This window comes from Gymnogyps californianus, chromosome 1 (genome assembly GCF_018139145.2).
Source record: "Gymnogyps californianus isolate 813 chromosome 1, ASM1813914v2, whole genome shotgun sequence".
Classification (NCBI taxonomy): domain Eukaryota; kingdom Metazoa; phylum Chordata; class Aves; order Accipitriformes; family Cathartidae; genus Gymnogyps; species Gymnogyps californianus.
The window spans coordinates 174,772,646-174,793,610 of NC_059471.1; the positions used below are offsets into that span (position 1 = coordinate 174,772,646).

General features: G+C 35.5%; 1 protein-coding gene across 5 annotated transcripts in view; it reads left to right on the plus strand.

Moving 5' to 3' along the window:
* The window catches only part of PPP1R12A (protein phosphatase 1 regulatory subunit 12A), a 125,116-nt gene that overhangs the window by 68,529 nt on the left and 35,622 nt on the right, over positions 1-20,965 (plus strand). For all 5 annotated transcript variants that reach the window (XM_050892057.1, XM_050892030.1, XM_050892048.1 and 2 more), the window contains exons 4-11: positions 4,638-4,797; positions 6,690-6,834; positions 9,776-9,850; positions 10,308-10,396; positions 10,522-10,679; positions 14,021-14,148; positions 17,536-17,751; positions 18,550-18,644. In XM_050892057.1, the coding sequence (XP_050748014.1) occupies positions 4,638-4,797; positions 6,690-6,834; positions 9,776-9,850; positions 10,308-10,396; positions 10,522-10,679; positions 14,021-14,148; positions 17,536-17,751; positions 18,550-18,644 (1,066 nt within the window). The remainder of the gene's footprint in view (positions 1-4,637; positions 4,798-6,689; positions 6,835-9,775; positions 9,851-10,307; positions 10,397-10,521; positions 10,680-14,020; positions 14,149-17,535; positions 17,752-18,549; positions 18,645-20,965) is intronic.

Here is a 20,965-nt window from a genome sequence, read left to right on the forward strand (position 1 = left end):
GTTTCTGTTAGAAATCTGAGGAGAATCACCATATTAGCTCACCCTTTTTGCTGCTTTTGCAGACCTTCAGTCTTTATAGGAAAAGTTCAAACTGAGCCTTCCACTTGTGTAACTATTCAGCCTTCTACAGATCATCAGTTTGTTTGTACTTATGCCCAATTTTTACAGATATTGAGTTATATTTTAAGGAGATGTCTAACTATAGGACAAAAAATGGGAGCCTCTGGAGACACTAAATTCACAGAAATAAATTATAGAATACAACACAATTCAGCTCTATGTGACATTACAGGCTTAATAAAAAGAAGGATCTGCAGTGTTTTCTCATCTTATTTTAGCATTCAGGCTCCAAAATCTGACATGTCTAGAGAGGAGATGGTCAGTGATCTAAATTAATCTTCCTGTTTTACAAGTTCTGTTGTAAGGAGTGTTGGACATGAAAGAAGAGAGCTTTTATAGTACTATTGTCCAATGTCTATTTTTCTTCAGTTATTCTGATCTCCATATGTGACACTTCTAAATTGTGACCCTTGGTTCAGGCATCTTTTCATGGGTCCTCTTGTGTGGGCCACAGATCCCCAGACGAAGCCACATGTGTTCTGCTGAGCATCTAGCAGGACCCTGTTGATATAATGGACTATGGAGCAATTCTGAACTAATGGACTAGCTATCCTGTAAGTGAAGCCATAGCACTCTGATAGTAATGAAAGCATTTTTCTACCCTAATCTTCAAAGAGTAATTATTGGCTTAATTATTTTTTAAGCTTAAAACCTAGTTTAGTTTTATACTTTGTGAGAAGATAAATTACATACATGCTCAGGTAGGGCATAAAGATTTTTTGACACAGTTATGAACACTTCACAAATAGCAAAACTAGGTCTTCTATGGAAATTATTCCAAAGTAGTGCTGAACAACTATTCTCTTTGCATGCTATGTGTTTTAACTATTTTGTGTGTTACACAAAAAATTTCTCTTAGGACCTGTTTTGTTGTTTCTCCATATGGCTGCTATCTTTATCATGGGCCGATCCCATGTATATAGGTGCCACTGCAATCCACATAATTCTTTATGTTCATTAAAAATATTATTTAAAGTTTCTTGATATGATCCCTTATCTTTCTAGTCTGCAGTGTTTCAACATATCATAGTTGTGGAAGTTGTCTTTTGCCGGTAGTGTAAAGTTTTCATTTCCACTGGTGAAAACTAGCGGACTTGAGAAAGATGTGGCTTTAGTCCCAGCTAGCCCTGGCCAGTTTTAAATGTTGTCTCTCCTCAGGTCCCAAGTATAGTTAAGAGTAATGGTTTGAAGTGATTTTTTTAGCTGTTTATCATCAGATGTCCTCTTAAAATTATTTTTAACTGCTTAAGCAGTTATTTTGAATTATAGGAAACATTCTCGGGAGGTGAGTTAGTGGGGAGAGGTGATGTGAGGTGAATCAGGAGTTCATGAAACAGCATGGTAGCTATTCAGTAACTATCAGAGAGATCACTTCTCCTTTTCCAAGGAGAAGCAAATGTTCCTCATTCTTAATTATAGGTAAATGTAACGAGAGTCTCTTGGATGTATTGCTTAACTCAGCTTTGTTTATGTGGATAAAATGCGAACTATTACATTTGTATATAAACATTCACTACATGAAGTAAAAAGTGGGTTGATCTTCCATGCAGTATCTATAAAACATGCCTTTATATGGCTGAGGAGTCCTAAAACAATGATTCAGCATTTAAATTTATGCTGATTTTCATTAAATGCTCACTGAACGGCACACTGTTTTCAAACCTGTTTGGAACTGCTGAATAACACTTGTTGATCAGAAAAAATGAAAGCATTTAGCAATAAATTATTAATGATTTAAGAAGCTGTTAGACTGCCAAGAGAGGTTAAGTGTACTGGTGTTTTGAGTGAATACTCCGGCTGAAGTTGAGCTAGGAGGCAGCACATTGCCATCTATGGGCCGTATGAAGAAAGTGTTTGAAACGTATGACAAGCATTTTCTTCTTCCCTGATATCTTAATAGAGGCTGGAAAACAAAAGCAAGGAGAAGGGTCTGTACAAAGTATAATAAAGGCTGTTTACATTCCGGTTTTTGTAGTTAATAAGGGGACTTTTATTTAGCTTATCTCAGAGAGCAGCTTTTTTTCTGACACAGAGTTTAATTCCCGTTTTCATGCCAGTTATTAATGTGGGATGTTTTATGTAGATTGGCAAGATTCTCGTACTTTCTTCGGTTGAAATATGATCAGAAATTTACTGTGTTGTAAAATAATGTATTGATGCAGCCATTAGTCCTCTGCAGCCATTATATCTTGTTTGGGCTTCAGAAATAAAATTGTTGGTGAGATTGATAGAAGTCTATATTCAGTATTAGTTGCTTTTTCTGCAAAAGCATTGCTATTTGGACATAATTCTCTGGGTCTTTAGGCATACCTGGAAAGTATGCTTAGACATGAACCATTAGAAGTTCAAGATCAGGGTTTGGGAGGAACTTTTTCTCTGTTCTTCCTTTATACAAAAGTGTCTCAAAACGACCAACCACACACATGAACAGTTTTACACTGATAGGAATTTACGTCAGATTCTTCAGGTGGAGAAGGTTACTCATGCTGATAAGGATTCACAGTTAGACTTCGGGCGTGCAAAAAGGAGATGGACGTAAATGTGACTAACAGATGATATATAAACTATTTATTTGCGTAGTAGTGTCTTGTGGGCAACACTGACATGTAAATGACTGTACTCTAGGGAATTATTTTCCCAGGATCTGCGGATCTGCACTGCTGTGTCATTCTAAAAGGCAAGCAGATGCGAAGGCCCCAGGAAGTTACGGTTTGCAGTAGTTCACACATCAGTATGTAGGAGCCTTCTGGAGGAATGGGAGTACATGATTATGAGTACGTTATTGATTCAAAGTTCCTGGTTTTCATTCTTCATATCTGTCAGAGTTATAAAGATTATTAGGAATCTAAAATTTAATCTCTGTTCAGATTTATTTAGTGATGAGTTGTCTTGAGAGAGAGTTTTAGAAGCTTCCACGTATTTAATTTTACCACAGCTTCTCTCAAGCAAGTACATTTTGGCTTTTTCCTGTGCTTCAGCAATCTTTTGCGTTGTGCTCCATCTTGCAGACTTAGCCTCCAGATTATGGGGTTTCATCAGTTTCTGATAAGGTGTAATTCTATTAATTTTTATTAAATTGCCAAGACTGAAATGATTGTTTTAGTCAATTAAGTGGATGAGTCTAGGAGTTCGGTCAACTGCTTAGAACACTTAATGTATAACCTACCTCAGTTATTTTATGATACTTAGTAAAGTTTTGTCTTGTCATCTGTCCTTAGCATAAAATTTTACCAGATTTGCTTAGTGAGCAGAATCTTTTCTCCAACTGATCTTTGTGGGGGTTTTTTTTTGTTGTTTCATTTTTTTGTTTTTGGGGATGGTTTTTTTTTTTTACATATTTGTAGACAGGGCATATCTGTTATGGTGTGAATTGATGGAAGAATAATAAAAAACAAGTGAACTCTGTTGTAGCACAGTCATATGCTACCGCAAACCAAACAAATGACATGTTATGTTTCCAAAAGCATGTAATAATTACATTCCTTCTTTCTGCATTTCAGGAAATTTTGATTTGGGCATGTCATTTTCAAGGGTTTTCTTGCTCTATAATTGGGGAATTGCAGCATCTGTGAAATACTAATTCATACGTAACATAATAGATCTATCAGTCCGCTATCTGCTGCCTTAAGAGTATTTCAGCAGTGCCAATATAATTGCTTTCAGTTTGCCAGTTTGTTGCTCTGGCTTTCTAGTTGCGAGTGGATTGATAAGAGCTTGATGAATCTGTTTTATTATAATATGTTTTATCACGTTTTACACAGTAGAATGATGCATTGCACTACATATGATCATCTCTATATTATCTATGTCTTTTCATTTCGTGATATTAATAATTTGTTTAATGAAGGCCACTTCATCCCTTAGCTCAGTTTCTACTGCATGTCTAAATGGGCAACAGTCAAGTTGGATTTCATTTGCTTTCCATATTCTGGGGCTTCATTCATCCTGTAAAGGATTAATAGCTCACAGTTTCTTTGAAGACATTAGAGCCTGAAATCACTGTTCATTATAAAGACTTTGAAAATTAATTAAAATTAATTAATTAATGTACAGTAGTTTTGAAAAGAGATGTTCTAGCTTTGCATAGTTGTGTTTGCAGTCTGCTTTATATTGTTGTGCTTTGATTAGTTGGACAGTTAGGAGAGTTACGTGATAGAAACAAGTTTGCTGGAGAAAAATGATTTGGGGACAGATGAAGCTTCAGCAATAAATACTGAAAGAAGGCAGAATTAGATCTGAGTCAAGGAGCATCTATCTCTTAAGTGTTTTAAAAATAATCTTAACTTCTATTTGAAGGCTACAAGGACTACTGTTGAGGTTTGTGGTTTTATCTAGTAAATCACTACCTGTTTCTAGATTTCATTTGTTTTTATTGTTTTATTATTCATACTGTTTGGCTGTTATTTTATTGTATCCCATAAACATGGTATAAGATTTGTTACATAATTGAATTGAAGTATTTGAACTAAAATATTTTGTGTTCTCTCTTCTCCTCTCCCCGCCCCTATCTGAATTAGGGGTTGATATAGAGGCAGCTCGAAAAGAAGAAGAACGAATAATGCTAAGAGATGCAAGACAGTGGCTCAACAGTGGCCATATAAATGATGTCAGGCATGCAAAATCTGGTGGTACAGCACTTCATGTAGCTGCTGCTAAGGGCTATACAGAAGTCTTAAAGTAAGTGTAGTTTAAATGGAAATTTTTCATATTTGATTGTCTTGTTGATGTAATGCTGCTTGGAATTGATAGGATTGGACACTTCTGACTTTTAGGGGTTGTATCTTGGAAAATAACAATCTCTAGAACTATCTTTTCCTCAAAGCTTGATTTTATGTTTTCAAGCACTCATAAATCATAATGCTGTTAGCTTTCTATATTAAGTCATTCAAAATATGAACACAGTGTACATATTGAGCCTGAATACTTACTTAAAAGAAGAAAGTTGACAAAAAACCTGCCCTGTTTCTAAAGCCAACTATGTAAACAAGCTTAATACCCTTTTATAATGCCAGCTAGCATTCTGGATGATGCATATTTTCAAGACACTATATTTGTTTGCATACATAAAGCAGAGTTTGTAATCCAGACTAAAGGTTTTTAGACCTAAAGAACAGAGAATTTAATTTTACTTTTTTGATACTGTTGTTGAAAATCATGACTGTTGAAATCTTTCCTGGAAAGCTTCAGGCTTTTGGCGTCCCCTAATTCACAGGTAGCTTTTCATTAATACAATACAAGTATATACTGTAACAGAGGTTTAATTTGTTTTTCATCAAAGCTCTGCTTTTATTAAGTAAAGCATACTTATTAATGTATTGCTTTACTGTGTTTGTAAATGTATTTGACTGCTTTAGCAGTACTAGGAACAGTTATATATTGTAACATGAATGAAAATGAGCACACACCCTGAATGTGTAAGTATTGCTACCTTTAATGTCTGCAGAGCCTTGTAATGCTTTGTCAACACAGAAATTGAATGACAGAGCTTTTTTAATCATTATAACCATTACATACAATTTACTGAGTGGGAATTCTGCTTCAAAAAACCCTGATGCTTCAACATGATGAAGAGAAATTATTCTGTTGGAAAATAATAATTTTTGTTTTAGAATAGCATGTGTCTGTACGGGAGTTTTATCTATAACTGGGTTTTTTTAGCTGTCTCAGTTAGTGTCTTTTTTGTAGTCCAGTCCATGTACTTTTCCTAGGAGGGGAAAAATATATGTGCAGGCAATCTTTGTGATGGCTTCAAATTATCAAAAATGTGTGCTCTGTGTAGGATGTAAGACTGCAGCTGAGCATGTGTGGAAGTTGACTCATTGGAGGGTATTACTATAAGTATATTGGCTCTTGAGAAACAGAATTTTTTGAGAAGAATACTTCATGGTTATGTGATTTTTAATAATTATGGACAGTGTTTCAGAGAGCTGATAGCCCTTTACACAAAACTGTTTGTCAGGTTAAGTGTCCATTGTCACTTTGACACTCACATCAGAACCATGCCGAATTTGAGTGTTGAATGCAGGCTGAAAAGCGGGTCCTCTATTTGAGGAGCTCTGCTCCCGCTCGGAGAGCAATTGAAGCATGTAAACACTAGATTGTTACAATATCAAATGTTAATGACAGGAGGAGATGCAAGTTTCAAGCAACTAATATTAGAATAGAAGGAGGTTTTAATAATTTACTAGATAAGAACACTGTATCTAATAATTTTTGATGTTTTACAGCTCTCCTTTCCATAAAAGGGCTTTTCTCTATTACTACACATGTAGAGAAAGATATCTAACTGTATAGAAACAATGGACTTTGAACAAAGAGGAAGTGAATAATGAAGAAAATGGAAAAGGCTATTTTTCTTGAATTTTCCTTAAAAATATATATACCTCCTGAACAATGAAAAGACAAATGTTTCTGTGAGGAAATAAAATTAATCAATTGCCAATAGCCCAACTAAAATATGCATGATGAAAAAGGAGAAGGATATTATTGTAGAATAATTTTATGATTTTATGACAATTTTATTTATCCCTGTCAGCAGTGTCAAGATCTAATGCTTTTAATTTCTTTAGGCTTTTAATACAGGCTCGCTACGATGTAAATATTAAAGATTATGATGGCTGGACACCACTTCATGCTGCTGCTCACTGGGGTAAAGAAGAAGCATGTCGCATTTTAGTGGAAAACCTATGTGATATGGAGGCTGTCAACAAAGTGGTAGGATTTTTATGTAATCCTTGTCAAGATACAAAGTTCTGGTCTCTAAAGTGACTTTAGAAGCCAGGGTAAGAAAAGTGATGATAAACTGCTGTTTACTGTACGTGGAGCTTTATATAATGCATGTTTTGTCAAAACAGCATGTTTGTGTTCGAAACTAAATTCTCTCATTGTCTAGATTAATTTCTAGGCCTACTTTATGCTTAGTTCTATATTAAATGATCCATGTAATCTTTGACACGGAAATTCAAAATAGAATGGGTTTATTGACATTTCAGAGGTACAAAGTTAGTGACTTGCTGGATTGCATACAGGCTTTCTTTTGATCAGTGAAGACAATGATGATGCCTTTGGGATGATGCCTTTGGGTGGTGTTTTAACTCTTAAAATCAGCTTGTGTTGGCATACTAAAGAGTTATTGCTATATGCTGATTTGGGTGTGCTGGAAGAAACTTGTAGGCATCTCTGGATTCCCTAGACATAACTTGAATGCTTCCTAAGCTATATTTCCTCGACTTTTACTCAAAGGCCTGCGTAGCTTGCTGGCTTTGCAAGATCTTGCTCCCAACAGATACAAATATATTCATGATTCACATAGGCATCACAAGGATCCAAACCTTTTCATTCAACTGTGTAAGTGCTGAAGCTCTCTTCCTTCTCTTTGCAGTATGTTTTACAGATAGATTCTGATCTGCTTCCAATTTCTGTCAATACTGTATATGTAAATTACCCGCCCAACTTTTAAGATGGATTCTTCATTGAATTTTTTCATGAACTTTTTAAAATAAATTGGGGAAATACGCAAATACAGATCATGAATTAGCAAGTATTTACTCTATGTAAGGGCAAAACTACTGCTGCTTAACATTTTTAGTCTTTGTTGACTTTTTCTTCCTTAGAAATTGAGGTTGCTTGTAATAAAATCAATGAAATCTGGAATTAAATTTCAAGTAACTTCAGCTGTGTTTCTGTATAATGCTTATAGAACTTCTGAATATCAGCTGTATAACTGTATTTGCTATCAGACAATCAAAAGCTCATGCAATTAATTGAAGCCAGTTTATCAAGTAACCTGTTAGACTTTTTACTGGGGTTGTGAAAATGTGGAGGGTGGTATTCCAGAGAGCACTCTCATGAAAGTATGTTCAACTCTACTGGGGCAAGAATAAGAATAAAGGAGGTACAGAGAGATATAAGCTGTTTTATTTGGTGTACGGGCTTGTCTGTGCAAGCTAGGAAAGTTTTGCCTGTTGTGTTGTGAAGTAAGCTAGTAAGCATTTTTGCTTTTGGAGATACGAAGATTGAAAACTCCTCTGGATTTGGTTTCAGTTGTAGGTGCTTAGCATCTCAGAGAACTCAGCCATTATTGTTTAGGCACTTGACTTCAGGTATTAACTTCTATGGATTGAGTTGAGATATAACCTTCCAACTACAACAGTTTTTTGCAAAGTGATTTTTTGTGGTCAAGGTAGGTCTAACTCATATTTTTTGGGAATAAACCCACTTAATAGCTGCCTAAAAATAGAAGGCCAGATTAAAAACTGTAGTCATAATGCAAATATAAACTTGAGATAATTTTGTTGTTTAGTTTCCAGGTTAGTGCTGCATTATACTAAATGGAATAACTCAAATGTCAGAGGACCTCAAGCTGTTTTGGGTAATACTTATTGAAAGGTGCACGTGCTTCTGCTGTATGGTCACAAGTTTTATGGACGTGAAGATTAGTGGTTTGGAGGTCCATCCTTTCTAACCAGTTAAGATAGCCTTCACAGTGTAATTAGGAATATTTTTGCCTTTAGTTAACATTTTGAGAAACTGAAATAAGCAGAGACAAATATGAACACCTTTAATTACCTTTATAAGCTGCTGTCACCACTTTTAAATGACAGCTCTGTCTTTATTGCTGATTATTGTACAGAAGTACTTACTGATCTTGTCATGATCCTCCCAACATTTCAGTATGTCCACCCAGCGTGTTGAGGCAGCTGCATTTATACCAGTGGATCTAGGACTTTGCCTAGATTCCAGCCTTCTTGTATTTGAATGCAAACTTCCGAATACAAAACACCGTATTGCAGTATCCAAGTAAGTTAGGCTTTCTTTGTGAAACTGTGTGAGCTTCAGCCCTTCTCATCTTCAAGTAGAGATGAAGAAAGGGAATTTTTGAAATCTTTACCAATTCAGACCTTAAAGATAGAATCTCACGTCCCTGTGGGCATCTGGTCTAGTCGAGAATTGCAGTGACTGTGTAGATGTAAGATATGCAAGCTGAAGAAATTTCAGCTGACAGCATTACTCTGTTAATGAATCACATGATGATCTGTTTATTCAAGTACATGTCCCATGGAAATCATACACTAAGGGAGGATAAGAATAAATGGTTGTATCAGATCTTTTCTAAAACGGAATGTAAAATGTAAAATACAGTTTTACTGTAAAAATGTGAAAGCATGACTACTTAAATATAGTATAGCTTGCTTAAATAATTTAAACTTTAAAAAATCAAGCTGTATATGGTAGTCTAAAATGGGCAGGATACTGAACTGCTCAGGATCCATCCATACAACTGCCATTGGAATAGTTGTTTGGAACTAATTTTGAGAGAATCATATTCTTTCAATCTACTTTTCTTTACCTTGATAGTTTTTTTTCCTTCAAAGGACAGCAAAATTTTATTGAAGTCATGTTTTTATCTCTTAAAAAACGTGTTTATTCATCAGGTATAGATGTTTCTGTTCCAATTACCCAAAAAAAGTAATATTGCAAAATTGTTTTCGACTACTGACAGACTAACAGTTTGTAATACAGCTTGGCTTATACTTTCTAATTTCTCTCTCTGAATGTGCTTCTTACCTGCATCATCATGTGATAAGGCATCGTAATCCGTTATATTTAAATTCTGCTGTACAATTATGGTGTTTTACTTCTTCCCCTTCTCCAGGGGCAGACAGCGTTTGATGTGGCAGATGAAGATATTCTAGGATATTTAGAAGAATTACAAAAGAAGCAGAATCTGGTAGGCCTTTTGCATATAAAGATATATATATATATGTTATACTTTATTATACGTATGATTATGGTATACAGCTCAAAGCAGCATATAGATCAAACACAAACGTTTGATTTGAGGCTTCAATTCAGGTAATGCCACAGTCATCTCAAAAGATCTTTTATGCCCTTACTTGTTCAATTATGGTGACCAAAAAGCCTTGGAAGAAAGAAGGTGGTGTTCTACTTGCCTTGTCCAGTGGACATTTTATGATCTGAAGCGTCAACAATGAGCAACTGACTTGGAGTAACAGTTTCTGCAATTTTAGAATTTTGAACTTTAACACTTTGAAAGCTTATACACGAATGTGTATAACACTAGAATTAGTCTTTGTAATAGTTCGAGAAGATTTCCCTCCATTTGTAATTTTGTCACACTGATACCTTTCTATCAATTTAACTGCATCATTCTGTGTGTTTTGAAGCTTCATAGTGAAAAACGGGAAAAGAAATCTCCCCTAATTGAATCCACAGCCAACATGGATAATAATCAGACACAGAAAACATTCAAAAAGTAAGTAAACTAGGAAAAATTATAAGCTCTTAATAAAAAAGGTAACATTACAACCTGTCACAAAGTCCTACTTGACAGGCTTTAGTAAACTTTTCAGGACTTAGTATTTTTCTTTTCAAACTCAGTAAGGAGACATTGATTATGGAGCAAGAAAAGAACGCATCTAGTATAGAGTCTCTGGAGCAGGAAAAAGCAGATGAGGAAGAAGAGGGAAAGAAGGATGAATCCAGTTGTTCTAGTGAAGAGGAAGAGGATGATGACTCAGAATCCGAAGCAGAGACAGGTATGTTATTTGGAGTACTGTCTTTCTTTAAGTTTTCACTTTATAAATTTACTTATTTAATATCACCAGATACAGTTAAGTATCTTAAGTTTCACTTATTCTTCCGCATTTCACTGAGCTGCCAATCATTTTAAAGCAAGTTTATATATGTCTAAAGTCAAGTCATAACAGAGATATCAAACATATGTCTGTACTGGTGGCTATTTAGGTTGAAGCTGTTAACCTACTTATTTGATTGGCTACTTAAAAATTGATACTTTTAATTAAATAGTTGGAATAATATAAGCCTTAAGTAGCATGTCAGAAAACATTGAAGAAGTTAGAAGAACAAATCAGAAATGAAGGCTTCATAGCGGTGTTTGCTTGTGAAGCTGGTATAGAGATCGGAACAGCAGAAGTCCAAACACTCTCTTTTGTTCTTGTCATCCTGAAGTAATTACCAATAATCTGGCAATCTTGGCTCAAGTATTCATAAAGTAATGGTGCATATATTTTCTGTGTGTACTGAAATAAACTTTTAAAGGTGCTATTTTAATGTTAACAGTTACTTCATATACAACTTCATTTCAAGAGGAATGTTCTTTGAAAAGTTTGGAATTGTATGCAAAGAAACACGTTACTCTGTACTTCTCTCTTCAATAGTATTTATGGTTTTTTTTCCTTGAACAATTATCTGAGTCTTAAAGCAAGTAGTGATGTAAGAACAGCATAGCATCTTTTTGTTTCAAATCAGAAAACAAATGTCAGGCAATCAGTGTTTAAAGATGTATGTTCAGTCCTAACAAAGAATTTTAGAATTACAGTGCAGCTATACAATACATAGACATAGATGTCATTAGAAATATCTTGTTGATATTTTATTTTATACTTATACGTTTTAAAATAAGTAACCCTTTTTGGCGAGCTGTCAGTTCTCATTTTAAAACATTCTTTCTAATTTCGTCACCTGAAAAGATAAGACTAAGAAGGGATTTTAGAGCTAACCAATATATCATAAATATTTAACGTAGGCAGAAGTAAAAATAAGTTGTGAAACCAAACTGTCTATTATGGTTTAATTATTTTTGTATTTTGAAATAAATCAAGATTTCAGTGTTAAGCTGGAAAAAACATCTGTCAAGCTTTGTAATTAGTCTTTCACCTTAGTATACTTGCATCCCTTATTTACAGAGACTGAGCTCTGATAAACTCAAAACATGTGTAATATATAACATGTAGTAATTTCTCAGTCACTGAGCTAACTGTAATGTCTCCTGAACTTTATGACTCTGGTAACTGTGTTCTCTTCATTACCAGTAGATAGTTTGTGCCAGGAAAATTTGACTGTGACACAAGAATTAATTTATGTAAACTTTGGGTTTTTTAATATCAACAAGGCTTTATCATACTTTATTTGGCAAGCTAGACTTTAAGCTTTTCCCTGTAGAGCTGCATCTCAATTCCAAGCTTGTACTTTCCCTTTTTTCCCATTATTCAGCTTAAGGTAGTTTTCTAGTGAAAAACCTTAAGATTATAAGGAGCATTCTGGTTGTAAAATATTTTAATAGTGTTCAATATTCTGAAGTACTGGAAACTGTGATTTCTAATCTGTTGGGATATTTGAAATATTCTCCTAAAACTTACATTCTGTTTCATTGATTATGTGAGAATACAGTTTAAAAATAAATACATTTCTGTCTGTAAGACCAAGAAGGAAAATATGAATATGAAGCTACCATCTCCTAAAGGACAAGGAAACAAGCTGAAAAATAAAATTTTCAGCAGTTCAGGTTTTTTAACTTACTTTGTTTGAGGTAGTTTAATGTTTTTTGAAAGTTAGTCAATATTAGCTCAATCATGCATACAACTATGTTCTTGCTCTCCTTGAAATAATTTCAGAATACAGTTGTGAAAAATCCATTTTTCTCCTTCCATGCTTTCACTCCTGATAACTTTTTCTGTATATTTTAAAGCTGTATTACTCATTTGCAAATTTCCAGCAGATCTGCCTGTGCATCATCTCAAATCGTACTGTCAGTCCGCATTGCCCTGTTGAACTTTTTATCACCATGACCTAGAAGTTTACCACCATTTATTTTCACTTGTGTTTAAAAAGAACTTTCCATTAAGTGCACAGTTAGTCATGTAAGCTGATTTTTTTATATTTGTATTTGTTTACTGCATAAGTAATTATTCAAAACATCTGTTCAACTATGTCATAGCTAAAACAAGTGTGTAACAGCAATACCATTAATACACTATTTCCAGTCATAGATTGGTACTTTGTTGAATTTGAATGTTAGATGTGAGAACACTGTATGAAAACATTGCATACTTTCTAAATTAACTGCTCCTATGCTGTATGGGTAGTGTAGACAAAAAGGTATGTTTATAGTAGGGCCAAAACCAATGGAGATTGAGCCCCATGTTGCTCCATACTGCACAGATAGGATGTAGCATCCTACACCAAAGAATACGCAATTTGAATAGGTGAAACAGGAGTCAGCTGTAAGATTATAAAGCTCAAGCAAGTGCAGTGACAACAGTTGTATCACAACCATGACATTTTCTGTATGTTTGTGTAAGAGGGGTTAAGGTACACAGAGAAAGGACAGAGGAAGAAATGTGGGCAGGAAGGACAAAGCAGAAGAGGGTAGAGTAGGTGGACAGTGAAACTTAGGTAGGAAAAACAAGGGACTAAGAAGGAATGAAGCAAATGGAAAGTCAGAGCTCTGGAAGGCAAGTCACTGCCTCAGTTCATTCTAGTGACCGGAATCCCTGGCTGGGTTCTCTGTGCAGTTAATTATTTCTTTGCACTCAACATACACAGTTATCCGAGAATAAATGTTTTACTTTGAATTAGCATCTTCTGTAGTTCAAATTAACTATTACATGCCAACATACCTCCTTCTGTTAAATTTTTGTGGTCATTAGCCATCTACTAAAATATAGGCTGCCTAGGGAGGCTGTGGAATCTCTGTCTCTAGAGGTTTTCAAGACCTGACTCATCAAAGCCCTGAGCAACCTGGTCTGTATGCAATATTGACCCTGCCTTGAGCAGGCGGTTGAATTAGGTGACCTCCTGAGGTCACTTTCAACCTGAATGATTCTGTGGTTCTGAGTGTTAAACACTTGCTGAATAACAAAAAAAAAAAGTTACATGCATGACTGTTACAGAAAAAAGGTACACCTAACTAAGGTACAGATTGGGAGTGAGGGGGAAAACACTGAGGAATAAATAATAAAATGCTGTTTGGAAAGTTGACTGTCAAATTTGTTCAAAAGAAATTCAGCTCTGTGTTGTAGAAGTGAAGAAATTGTGAATGAAAAATGAAAATTAAAATCTTCTAAATATTTTGCAGATAAGACCAAATCCTTGGCAGCTGTAACTAATAATGCAAATACCACAAGTACGCAGTCAGCGTCGGTAGCTGTGACAGCACCTTCAGTAGCTGGTGGCCAAGGGGCACCTACATCACCTGTTAAGAAGGTAAAATAAAATACCTTTCTCGTGATTTTAGATTTCTGTTCTTCTGTGTAAGCATACATTTTTTGATTCTTGTATAGAAAGTGGATTGGGTTATCCAGTGAAGTGATGAAAATATGCACAGATTCCTAAAATATTTTGTTTTTCTGCCAAAAGTGTGTTCAGTTTTTTTAAATTTTGAATGGTTTTGGTTCTAAACAGGGATCTAAAATACAGAGCTATGAAATCGCTGAATCCTTTTAAAAAAGCAAAAATCGGTTGCACAGTGAGACGAGTTCTTGGTTTTTTGAAGCTAAATGTCATCTTTTGAAAGTCTTTTCTATGCCAGACTCCTCCAAAATTTTTAGAAACTACAGTTCTAGTGTCTCTCTGTGCCTATATTTGTGATGCACTTAAGGCAAGGGAGGCAGGCGTGACTAAGGTACTTTCAGGAGTCCTTAGAAGGATTCAGCTAGTGCTTAGGCACAGAAGTTGAAAATGGTACCTGAAGTAAGAAGTAGAAAGTGCTATAGGTCCCAACCCTAATTTCAATATGGTTAGGACCTCATGAAAGAGCTAGAGAATTGGGACATATGATTTATTCAATGCACAGCTCAAAAACGCACCTAGCAAAGCCATATTGCGTGCATGAAGCTTTTTACAGCTTGATGTGAAAAGCTAATTGGAGTGAATTTTAGTTTTGCTTGTCAAAGGGAAGATATGTATGCCTGGGGAAGAAAATTACAGTAGATAATAATGCGTAGTCAGAAGGTGGTATACAAGTCAAACTTTTAGAATATCAAGGCAAACTGGATAGTAAGCCAGTCAGGCTTCATTTGTCAATCATTACGACTTTTCTGTACGCATCATAATCAAAGCGTAACCCTCTACTGGTGCTTCTGAAAAGCATGTTCAGGAGAAATGGTAGCCATGATATACTGAAGCCACCGTAGAGAGAGAAGACGTACTGCTGGGCGAATAGCATATATTGTATTTAGCTCCTGGGAGCTTATTGGAGTTATACTTTCATGTTCACAATAGAATCTAATGATGATTATCTTACAAAGTATACTTTAATGTAGCAAATGAGGGAATATATTGCCCAACTGCATCATAATATGTGATACTGTACAATAGGGTTGAGCCAACCTTCCTCATCCAAAGAGCTGCTTTACAAAAATCATTGTGACTGATGTCCACAAGATTTATCTCAAAAAAACAGGAGAGCAAAAGGGGAATTGTGGGCATGGCTCACTGGCAGGAATGACTACTGTTTCCCCTCGCGCTGAGCTTTGTGGCTGGGCAGACAGCTAGATTCCAGGATGATCTTGTGACGTTAATCTAAACAGTTCCTGCTGGCTCAGTAAGGAATTATGGTTCTCTGTCATGGGAGCTGCGTTTGCGTTGCTCAGGAGCTGTGCAGAACTCAAGAGCCGCAAGTTCTCCACACAAACCATAGCAAATGCGTGAGGGAGGGAAGACATTGTGAGTAATTGCTGGTTTGCTAACTGTGCCTAACTGGAATGAATTCAAATATATAGTGTGAATTTTAGTGCAAGGAAATAGGCCTACTTTATATAGTTTATTTTTTGAAATATTTTTTGAAACTTCAGTAATACAAGCTTTTGTGACAGTTGGGCAGTTTAACTGATGTGCTCTCCACCCAGTTTTTTTACTGCACTTAATTATCTTTGCACGCTGGAGATTCTAAGATATCTAACACTTCAAACACTTCATTTTTCTTGTAATTGTCTGAACTTCATATTGAAGTCAAAAGTTTCCTAGCTTGTCCCTTCCAATCATTTTATTTCATATCATGCAAAAGCCTTCTAAGCTATAAGACCTTCAGCAATAGGACGTTACCAAATTGTTGCTAGCTGGGGTGTGGCTTGATATTCCAGAGTTGAATGATCAAATAGACATTTTTTTGGTATGTGATTAAATGATGATGTATGGGGGGGGGAGAACTTTTTTATAAGAAGAAGAAATAAGTATGATTTTAAGCTGAATGATAACCTTTTATAAATAATTAATACACTGGCATTTAGTTTGTTCTAATTTTATGATGCAATAATTAATGGCTTATCTTTTCGTCTTAAAGGTAAAAGGTGCAGGTTAAAAGTAAATTGTAGTTATCTTTCTAATAGTATATGTGAAAAATTCAGGGCCTTCTGTAGCTACAAAATAAATGCACAGTTATATCAAGACTGATCATTTTGTAACGGCATGTACATGTGATCTAGAGAAGCAGTTGCAGCTCATATCAATGAACAAAAAGGCTTTAAACTGTTTTTACTAATGAAGGTACAACAGCACTGTATGTGTGATCTTGCACCTACTCTTGCACCTGCCGTTTCAGGTTTGCTCCATCTGTGCTACTGCAGCTACTCTTCTGCTTTTACACCATAGGTGGCCAAACTGTACGTTGCTCACAAGTGGTGCACATGCAGTGTACTAAGCTTGAATTTGGGTTTTCTTAAGTCTATGTGGCATTCAGTAATGCTGCTTTCTGTCTGAGGGTACTGAAGTAAGGCAAGTTCGGGAGTGAAGGTATGGGTTTGATACCTAAGCTAGCATGGGATGTGATTAAGGGATACGAATGAAATATGATAAGAGGTATGTTAGTGTGAATCTTCCAGTATTCTCAACCATAGGAGGATTTAGGCCATGGACCTTGTTAGGTCAGCAGGCTTTGCTGTCCTCTTCTATGCGAACTGTAATTCTGTCTCTGAATTAGCTAAACATGCTGTGTTGTGTTTAATAAGAATCTGTTACTAAGGTTTTAAGTCTCTTACTGCTTTTTGGTATTTTGTGCTGTAATGAAGACCTACGTAACATAAACGTAGGAACAAACTGTGGTTTTAAAACAACCTTTTGTTTCTATTTTCCATTCTTTCAATCTTCATCTTTGTCTTGTCTTAATTGGCTTTAGTATGATTTCATTCCTCCTATCATGCCTGTCGTGGAATCAGTAGATCCTGCATCATGGAGGCAGGGCTTGCGCAAAACTGGCATTGTTCTTGTGCCCAATAAGGGTGAAAAATCTATGGTGAGGTTCTGGTGTGCACAGGTTTGTGTACAGGTTGCAAAATAACATATTTAATCAAAATGTTGATACTGGATTTGCATGTTTCTAAGTGCATCTCGTCATCACAGTGTGTATTACAAAGTGTGGGGTTTTCTAAGCTAACTTTTAGAGGAGTAGTATACCTTGACCAGTCTTACATTTCTTATCTCATTAACTAATTTAAGAGAAGAGTGTGTAGGTTGTTTCTCACCACAACTCCCCTACAAATGCAACACTTCTATGATTATTAAAAACAGTTGTGTTCTTAAATCTCTGCAAGGAGCATGAATTAGCAACAGGTAATGTAAATTAATAATATAAATTCGTTTACATGTGTTTTATAGTTTCCAACATCTACAACCAAGGTTTCTCCCAAAGAAGAAGAGAGGAAAGATGAATCTCCTGCTTCGTGGAGGTTAGGTCTTAGAAAAACTGGTAGTTACGGTGCGCTTGCAGAGATTACTGCTTCCAAAGAAGCTCAGAAAGAAAAGGACTCTGCAGGTGTTATGCGTTCTGCTTCAAGTCCTAGACTTTCCTCTTCATTGGACAACAAAGAAAAGGTAATCATTTTCAGTGTGAAACAACATTTTGAGGAATTGATCTACCTTAGTTATAGATGTTTATGATATATTGTAGCAGTAAGATTGTACTACACATCTACTCTTTACCAAAATTCCGAAAAGTTAAATTATGCAGCTTCTGCATAGTGTCTTTAAAAGTATAGTATACACCTTCATTGTCTGGTGACCTGGTACATAGGTCTAGGGCTTTTCCCTTTTTGGGACTTGCAATGCTAGTAGTAGTTTTTACAGTTAAGGGAGATCGGAGATTTGATAGTTTCGGCATCACTTGGGGAGTGATGTTGAAAGAATCTTATAAAAAAGGAGTCTCTTTTTGTATTCCATAGTCATTTTTTATTTACAAAAATTTAGTTCTATAGTTAAACATGAATACACTGAACGAAGTGAAGGACTAATTTGGAACGGGTAACCGAACAGTATAGAACTTGTGGTTCTCTGTTTCAAGTACAAACATTTAAATGTTTTCAGGATTAAGAATAATACTATACTATACTATACTATACAAAAATACTAAAACAGTTGCTTTCAGTAATCAGTGTTGGAATTGTACTGCAGCAAAGCAGAAAAAAGAGATATCAAGTCATTTGCATCACTAGAATGAAAACATGAACCGTTTCCTTTTCCTATTGTAGTCCTTATGATATTTAACTAAAGCTTAAAACTCATTAATATAATCGGGTCACAATAAATACAGCTGAAGTTGTCATAATGATGATTTTCCAGCCAATAGCAGTATAATCAATAATAGTAACACTTAATAAAAAACATGTCTTTCAGGAGAAAGATGCAAAAGGAACTCGACTTGCATATGTTGCACCTACAATACCAAGACGACTGGCCAGTACCTCTGACATTGATGAAAAAGAAAACAGGTGATTCTGAAGTTATAATTTCTGTTAAATATAAAATTACATGATTTTAGAGTGGCTGACAAACTTACAGATTTTAAGACAATGCTAATTTATAGCATTATCCTGCTCTGTAGATTATGCTAATCCGTAGGGTAATCCAATTCCTGAAGGTTTTTGATCTTGTAAATTATAATGACCCTTTTTAAAATCCAAATTATTGTATGACAAGAACAGAACTGGGCAATGAGTGTTGTCTTCTTGGGGAAGAAAATAGATAAAATCCAAAATATGAAGTTGTAAACTTTAAGCTACAGAGTGATAAAAGCATTTTACTGCTTTTTCTTGAGCCATGAAGTGCTGCTACTAGGCTCCATTATTACTTTTGGTAATATTAAAATGCTGTGTTTCTTACAGTCTTTGCTTCAAATCATATCGTGCAGCAGTAATGATTTACAAAAATCATAGTTACAGAAGCAATTCTTCTATTTTTCTTGTTTACATGTTGACCTTTTGTCTCCTTTTGGAGATTTTTACTTTCTTTGCTGATATTTCTTCTGTACCTTTCAGGATAAAAGAAATAAAAAGTTTAGGTGCATAGGCTTGTTACCTGTTAGGATTTGGAGTACTTTCATGGCATATGTACACTGTCAGAACCTTCCCATTTTTCACTCCTCTCCTTTATTGAGGTTCTACTCAGACGTTTTCTTGAGTTAATACAGAATGTCTAGTACAAAACCTAAAAGTCTTCCTAATGTCTTGTTTCTGTTGGATCGTATCTAGATAGCTGAATGTTGGATGACCTGAACTGAAAATCCTCTCATTGCTCAAAATGTGCTATTATAATCATTGTCAATTAGACTGATAAATCTCCTTATGTCTGAAGAGGAGCTTCTTTGTTGCTACTCTTGAGAATGGTTCATTTCAGCGCAAACACAAGATAAATACTGGCTTTTCCTATGCTTGCAGAATACTGTTGCCTAAGTTTAGTCTCTGGGTGACAAGTTCTGTTTAGAAACAGGGATATTCCAGCTCTCATGCTCCCCTAAACTTCAGCTTAGTTTGTTGGCATCTCTCATGTTACTTGGCCAGATTTTTTTAATCTGTATTTCTATAACAGGGCAGTTTGGAGTTTCTGTTTGTGCTTACCATTCTCTAGAGTACTATATTCTCTGAGACTGAGTTTGTCACTTTTGGTTTGTTTATAAGAGAGATTATTGTTATTATTTCAATTTTTATTCTTCTGAGATCTTCTCAAAACTCTTGTTCTCCAAAAGTGTCTTAACTAGATGATACCTTAAGATTGGAATAAATATTTCATTGCAATTTTATTTCTTAGAAGCTGTTACTGCTTGTAACAAAGGGACTAAATTTTGCTTCAGTGTTGAGGTATATTTGTGTCCTTGACGTGCCAGTCTTAACCGTCGTGGCTTATTCACAGACATGGTTCCAAAAGTGGGTATCAGCAATAGCATATTTTTCCTCATATGCATTGGGTGAACTGGGGTCATCAGTCTCGTTAGTCCCAGTGCTGACTAAACAATTGAGCTGAGAACTTTCTGTATTCCTTGGTGTACCAGAAATGAAGCCTGCTTTTAGGCCGGCCTATTTAGGCACCAATACTTTGCCTGGTGTGTGATGTGGCAGACAACCCAGCTTGCTTACTTGAAGCCATAAGAGATTTTTGACATTTAGTCTGGCCTTCTTTACATGTAGAATTTAACCATCTGCCCTACAGGTACCTTAATAAATTATTAAGGTTTCTGCCTTTGTCCCAGATCTTTGTCCTTGTTGCTTAGCTTAATGCTGGGTTCTTGTTCTACCTGTCTGAACACCTGCTTGTCTGGTTTATTGATGATGTAGTGTAATCCAGCTAACATCCTACTGTGAGTAATGGAAAGGACTTCAAGATGAATCCCAGCTGGGCTTTTAGATTAACAAATCTCAGACATCCAGCCTCAGTTGAGTAGCAAGTGCTACAGCAAAAGTGCTGAAGTCTGTAGTGTCTTGGCAAAGTGAAACCTTCCGTAATTATGAAAAATTTGTCATGCAGCAGGACCTTTCTGTGGTAGATGATATCTCAGAATTTGTGTTTCTCTTTGGTGGGAAGAAATAACACTGCATTGGCCTGTGTTTGATCATTTTCTAAAGTTGTTTCCGACCACAGAAGGGCTAGCAGAAACTTTTGTGCAAAAAGAGGTACGTTCTGAAGGCCAAAGGTATCTGAACATAAAATACATCTTTACAAAATTTTGTTTTATTTTCCCTCACACACCTGGTTGCCTTTTCTGTATAGTTTTGTGAAAGACCTTTTTTTCTTCCTTCTATCTGAACTTTACTTCAAA